The 7,101-nt window shown below is 43.7% G+C and overlaps 1 protein-coding gene across 1 annotated transcript; it reads right to left on the bottom strand.

Moving 5' to 3' along the window:
* Positions 1 to 2,900: 2,900 nt before the first annotated feature.
* Positions 2,901 to 3,848, bottom strand: LOC140679742 (G-protein coupled receptor 183-like). The gene has a single exon (XM_072915775.1). The coding sequence runs from the start codon at positions 3,846 to 3,848 to the stop codon at positions 2,901 to 2,903; it is 948 nt and encodes a 315-aa protein (XP_072771876.1).
* Between the last annotated feature and the right edge of the window lie 3,253 nt (positions 3,849 to 7,101).

Raw genomic sequence — 7,101 nt, 5'->3', positions numbered from 1 at the left:
AAGTAGCAATGATAGTCACACACACACTAGGTGTGGTGAAATTTGTCACCTTGTTCACCCCCCGGGAGGTGAGGGGGAGCAGTGAGCAGCAGCGGTGGCCGCTCCCGGGAATCATTTTTGGTGATTTAACCCCCAATTCCAAGCCTTGATGCTGAGTACCAAGCAGGGAGGTAATGGCACCCATTTTTTTTAGTATTTAGTATGACTCGGCCGGGGTTTGAACTCACAACCTACCCATCTCAGGGCGGACACTCTAACCACTAGAATTCCAGGTTTTCCAGGACATTTTTCCCATTAAAAATGAATTGCCCATTTTCCCAACTTCCACCATTCCATCCATCCAGTTCCATTCATCCATCCATCCATCCATCCATCCATCCATCCATCCGCCATCCGCCATCCATCCATCCATCCATCCATCCATCCATCCATCCACCGACCCATCCATCCATCCATCCATCCATCCATCCATCCACCGACCCATCCATCCATCCATCCATCCATCCACCGACCCATCCATCCATCCATCCATCCATCCATCCATCCATCCATCCATCCATCCATCCATCCATCCGCCATCCATCCATCCATCCATCCATCCATCCATCCATCCATCCATCCATCCATCCATCCATACATCCAGTTCCATCCATCCACCATTCCATCCATCCATTCCACCATTCCAACTTCCACCATTCCCAACTTCCACCATTTTCCCAACTTCCACCATTTCCACATTTTTCAACCGATTCAAACCATTCCACCTTCAACACATTCCACTTCACCTGGACATTGAAACTATCATTTTTTCAAGTTAAAAAAAAATTCCAGGAATTCCCAGAATTCCAGTTTTTTCAAACCCTTTTTTTGATATTTTTTTCTGGCGACTACTCCTTCCACATTTTTCAACCCATCTCAGGGCGGACACTCTAACCACTAGAATTCCAGGTTTTCCAGGACATTTTTCCCATTCAAAATGAATTGCCCATTTTCCCAACTTCCACCATTCCATCCATCCAGTTCCATTCATCCATCCATCCATCCATCCATCCATCCATCCATCCATCCATCCATCCATCCGCCATCCATCCATCCATCCATCCATCCATCCATCCATCCATCCATCCATCCATCCATCCATCCATCCATCCACCCACCGACCCATCCATCCATCCATCCATCCATCCATCCATCCATCCATCCATCCATCCATCCACCGACCCATCCATCCATCCATCCATCCATCCATCCATCCGCCATCCATCCATCCATCCATCCATCCATCCATCCATCCATCCATCCATCCATACATCCAGTTCCATCCATCCACCATTCCATCCATCCATTCCACCATTCCAACTTCCACCATTCCCAACTTCCACCATTTTCCCAACTTCCACCATTTCCACATTTTTCAACCGATTCAAACCATTCCACCTTCAACACATTCCACTTCACCTGGACATTGAAACTATCATTTTTTCAAGTTAAAAAATAATTCCAGGAATTCCCAGAATTCCATTTTTTTCAAAACCCTTTTTTGATAATTTTTTCTGGCGACTACTCCTTCCACATTTTTCAACCCATTTCAACCATTCCACCGTCAAAACATTCCTATTAATCAGGACAAAAACAAAGTCTTTGGTATGACTCGTAGGCCTCCCTTTCCACTTTGACCCATCATTAAAAGCAAAATATTTTAAAATTGCATTTAGTCTCATCGCGAAGAGCGGTTAACTTCTTTTTACACTTGTAAGACAGTCAAATGTTGGGGTTCCACTGCATGTCTTCATTGCTTTCAGTTACCTCAACTTTTCACCTCAGGTGTTGGTTACCATCATTTGGAAGGGAGCTCTGAGTAACTGTCATTTTTATTACACCTGTGTCCTAATGTTCCTGCAACCTACTCAGTACTCGTGGTTAGAGTGTCCGCCCTGAGATGGGTAGGTTGTGAGTTCAAACCCCGGCCGAGTCATACCAAAGACTATAAAAATGGGAGCCATTACCTCCCTGCTTGGCACTTAGCATCAAGGCTTGGAATTGGGGGTTAAATCACCAAAAATGACTCCCGGGCGCAGCCCTCGCTGCTGCTCACTGCTCCTCTCACCTCCCAGGGGGTGAACAAAGGGATGGGTCAAAATGCAGAGGACAAATGTCACCACACCTAGTGGTGCCACAATCATTGGTACTTAATCATTGGCAAGGTTTTACGGAATATGACGAGCAAATCAAGACGGTGTGGCTCGGTGCCAGAAATTGTAGGGTTCCAGGTTCGATCCCCCACTCCCGCCATCTTCGTCACTGCTGTTGTGTCCTTGGGCAAGACACTTTACCCACCTTTCCCCCAGTGCTGCCCCCACTGCTTTAAAATGTAGCTTCCAGATGTAGACAATGGGTTTCACTACAGTATGTAAAGGGCTTGGAGTCTCTTAAGAAAAGCGCTATATAAGTATAATTCACTTTACTTCACAACTCAGTACTAATGGTTAGAGTGTCCGCCCTGAGATGGGTAGGTTGTGAGTTCAAATCCCAGGCAGAGTCATACCAAAGACTATAAAAATGGGGGCCATTACCGCCCTGCTTGGCACTCAGCATCAAGGCTTGGAATTGGGGGTTAAATCACCAAAAATGATTCCCACTGCTCCCCTCACCTCCCAGGGGGTGAACAAGGGGATGGGTCAAAATGCAGAGGACACACCTAGTGTGTGTGACAATCATTGCCTACATGCAGTGTTTAGGACAGAACATGAAAGTGGCTTTTAATCTGAAGCATCTGACAGGGAACTTGCACAAGATGTACACACGGGGGCGCCAAAGCCAAAGTGTTTACTTCCCAGTACAACCAGTCTTTGAAATTCAAAGATCATATTTAGCCATGTTTGATCAATTAAAAGAAAGAACTATGCAGATTGGTTGTGTCCAGGTTGGTCATTGCCCTTCTCCGGCGAGACACAGCCGCACCAGCGTTTGACGCAGCTGTCCGGCAGGAAGGGCACCTTGTCCAGGCGAGACAGGAAGACCAGGGGCTGAATGGTGCTGCTGATATTGAGGAAGGCGAAGCCCACAGGCTGCACGTAGCAGCGGAACACCTCCGGCGAGTAATAGTCCTCGAAGGGGAAGAGGGCGACGGGCGGCAGGTAGTTGACGACGATGATGCAAAGGATGGAGAGCACGATCTTGAAGGCCTTCTTCTTCATGGGATGCATGTGGTCTTTCTCCGCACTCCTGGACTTCTTCAGGGCCCACAAGATGCAGGTGTTGCACACCACCATCCAGGTGAAGGCGGCCAGGATCTCCCCGGTGAAGACCTTTTCGAAGTCGGGCAGGCCGCCCACCACCTTGGCTGCGGAGTAGGCGAAGGTGAGGCAGAACACCAACACAGACAGACTCAGGCGATACTTGATGTGTCTGAGCTGGCCGAAGGTGAGCGGGAAAAGCACGGCGATGAAGCGATCCAAGCAGATGCATGAGAGGAACAAAGGCCCGCTGGTGTCCTTCACGCCGTAGGAGAACTTGAGGGCGGACCACACCTCCTTGCTCTGCCAGTGGTAGAGATTGAGGAAGCTGACTGGGGTCATGGAGCCAAAGTAGGCGTCCATGAAGGCCAGGGAGCCCAGGTAGACGTCCGAGGTGGACGGGTCTTTGCGGTTGCGGATGAGGACGGCGATGACGAGGATGTTGGCGGGGATCCCCACCACCACGTTGATGCACTGGAGGGTGAGGTCGAACAGGATGCCCTCCACTTGGTAGTCGCAGCCGTCAAAGACACTGAAGGGTTTGACCGTGGCGTTGGAGGCGCTGACGTTGATGGGAGTCGGGACTGTAGGCCAGGACGTGTTGCGCTCCATGGTTGTGGACTCTGCTGGGAAATAATAACAATAAGAATTAAAGCTGCAAGCAGCATTGGTCGGGCACGCGTATTTGGCAGGTGCTAGTCCTAAGTGTCCCAATACTTTTGTCTACTTTTAGTCTGAAGTGTCCCAAGACTTTTGTCTAGTGTACCTACCTTGTCTGCATTGTGTGGGCACGTTGGTGCTTCCTGCTTTTAAGCAGCCATCTTAAAAAAAACAGCAGCGCAGCAGCATCAGCGCAGCGGGTCTTTGAAGGCTCATAAAATCAAAACCGGAGCAGTTATAAAAACGCGCTTCTGTAGTTTTAATCACAAGGGTTCAATCTCTCTCCTGTGTTAGTTTGCCGAAACGACAAACGCGCTCAGAGGAGATAGTTTTTGAAGGAAGGTGACCGGTTTTTACAAAAATGTTGTGTTGAAGGGGGAATAGCAAACTTCCTGTAAATTTTTGCTGGGGGTTGTCAATTTATGAAATGTAGGTCTAAGTGAGACCTACGGAAAGGTTTTAGTTTCATGTCTCTCCGACCTTCCCAGTGGGAGTTACAGGCAGTTTTGTCATTTTTTTTCTTCCGAGGAGCAGTTTTTTCTCGGTTTTATTAAAAAATTGCTCTAGAGCTCAATTTTGAGATTTGGGGTTAGGTTTTTTTTTTTTTTTAGATCACAATGTTTGCCAGTCCTGATGTGTGCGTTCAGTTTGGTGAGTTTTGAAGCATGTTAAGGGGGTCAAATTAAAGCTCAAAAAGGCAAAAGTGACTGATTTTACTAAAATTTAGTGTTGAAGGGGGAATAGCAAACTTCCTGTAAATTTTTGCTGGGGGTTGTCAATTTATGAAATGTAGGTCTAAGTGAGACCTACGGAAAGGTTTTAGTTTCATGTCTCTCCGACCTTCCCAGTGGGAGTTACAGGCAGTTTTGTCATTTTTTTCTTCCGAGGAGCAGTTTCTTCTCGGTTTTATTCAAAAATTGCTCTAGAGCTCAATTTTGAGATTTGGGGTTAGGTTTTTTTTTTTTTAGATCGCAATGTTTGCCAGTCCTGATGTGTGCGTTCAGTTTGGTGAGTTTTGAAGCATGTTAAGGGGGTCAAATTAAAGCTCAAAAAGGCAAAAGTGACTGATTTTACTAAAATTTAGTGTTGAAGGGGGAATAGCAAACTTCCTGTAGATTTTTGGCCGAGAAAATAAATTAATAAAATCTAAGTCTAAGAGACCTACATAGAGGTTTTTGTTTCATGTCTCTACAACATTCGTACTGGGAGTTGGAAAAAGTTTAGTTTGTAGGGGGCGCTAGAGCGCAATTTTGAGTTTTGGGGTTTGGTTTTTTTACCAAAGAGTTTTGTTCGAGTTTATTTATGTGTGCGTCAAATTTGGTGAGTTTTGAAGCATGTTAAGGGGGTCAAAGTACCGCGCAAAGCTGCGGAATAAGAAAGAATAATAATAAAACCTTACAAATTCAATAGGTCCTTTATTAGGGCCATGCGGGCCCTAATAAAGTTCTACCAAACACTCGGGAGAATGCAATGGAGACTCTGCATTAAGGGCGGAAATGTCACTTTCATTTTTCTTGGTGTGAAGTGAAGTGAAGTCAATTATATTTATATAGCGCTTTTCTCTAGTGACTCAAAGCGCTTTTACATAGTGAAAACCAATATCTAAGTTACATTTAAAGCAGTGAGGGTTGGCACTCATACTTGCCAACCCTCCCGAATTTTCCGGGAGATTCCCGAAATTCAGCGCCTCTCCCGAAAACCTCCCAGGGACAAATATTCTCCCGAAAATCTCCCGATTTTCAGCCGGAGCTGGAGGCCACGCCCCCTCCAGCTCCATGAGGACCTGAGTGAAGACAGCCTTTTTTCATGACGGGAGGACAACAGGGTGACAAGAACTATATCATCCAGACTAGAGATACATTGTAGTATTATGTTTATTTAACCTAAAAATAAACATATTTATTAATTAAAAAAAACAAAAAAAAACAAAATACATTTTTACTATATTTTGCTAAAAACATGAAAATTAATTGTATTTTTATTTGTATTTTTTCGTGACTCCTTATTACATCCAGCCATAGAATTATACATTAAAATAAACATATTTGAAATAATTGATTTTAAATTATCATAATAATTCAATTAAAATGACCATATTTAATTATTAAAAATAATTGCTTGTTTATCAACAACTTTAGCATTTTATTCATTACATTTTGAAACTCTCAGAAGCCAAGTTATGTTATATTCCTTAATATTTATTCATGCAAGTTTGAAGTATCAATTATCTAAACAAAGTTTGTTTGCATATTTTCAGGATGTATATATATATATATATATATATATATATATATATATATATATATATATATATATATATATATATATATATAAGAAATACTTGACTTGGTGAATTCTAGCTGTCAATATACTCCTCCCCTCTTAACCACGCCCCCAACCACGCCCCGCCCCGCCCCCGACCACGCCCCCACCCCCCACCTCCCGAAATCAGAGGTCTCAAGGTTGGCAAGTACGGTGGCACTGGGAGCAGGTGGGTAAAGTGTCTTGCCCAAGGACACAACGGCAGTGACTAGGATGGCAGAAGCGGGGATCGAACCTGCAACCAGGCCCGGCCCTAACCAATCTGGCGCCCTAGGCAAGATTTTAGATGGCGCCCCCCCACATCGGCAGTGAAGTGTATATACTCACAAGAAACCAAATAGCTTTGTCTTTGACCTTTTTTTTTTACTTAAAGAAAGCAAATTAACAATCAGAATAGTTAACAAGATAAAAAAAAATATGAATAAATAAATGAATGCAAAAAAAAATTTATGAATATATGAAATACAATATTTTTTACATACATATTGCTTAATTAACATTAATGATGTGCACTTTAACAACTAGGCTTACAACTATACCTAATATATAAAGGGGTGGAAAAGTGACTATTACCTGCAGGGCAAACATTAGCTAACCAGAAGGCAATAACAATGTAAACAAAAACACCTGCTTAAAAGATCTAATACAAATGTCCCTGAGGAATGTAAGGTGGGAGTACTGTAATTACCTAACGTTACATTATTATTTTCCATAACAATTTAGCCCCCTCCACAATATTAACCCGACGTTAAAACAGAACTAGCTATTTATTGATTAGCAATTGCCGAATCATGTAACATTAGCTTAATGCTAAAAAGCAGGTACTATCACATTCTGTAACAGACAAATAATTTAATGTAGGCTAACGTTACCTACCTGCTAC

This window comes from Nerophis lumbriciformis, linkage group LG22 (genome assembly GCF_033978685.3).
Source record: "Nerophis lumbriciformis linkage group LG22, RoL_Nlum_v2.1, whole genome shotgun sequence".
In the NCBI taxonomy this organism is placed as follows: Eukaryota; Metazoa; Chordata; class Actinopteri; order Syngnathiformes; family Syngnathidae; genus Nerophis; species Nerophis lumbriciformis.
Note: the sequence above shows the minus strand (reverse complement) of the source record. Positions and strands in the feature narration are given on the sequence as shown.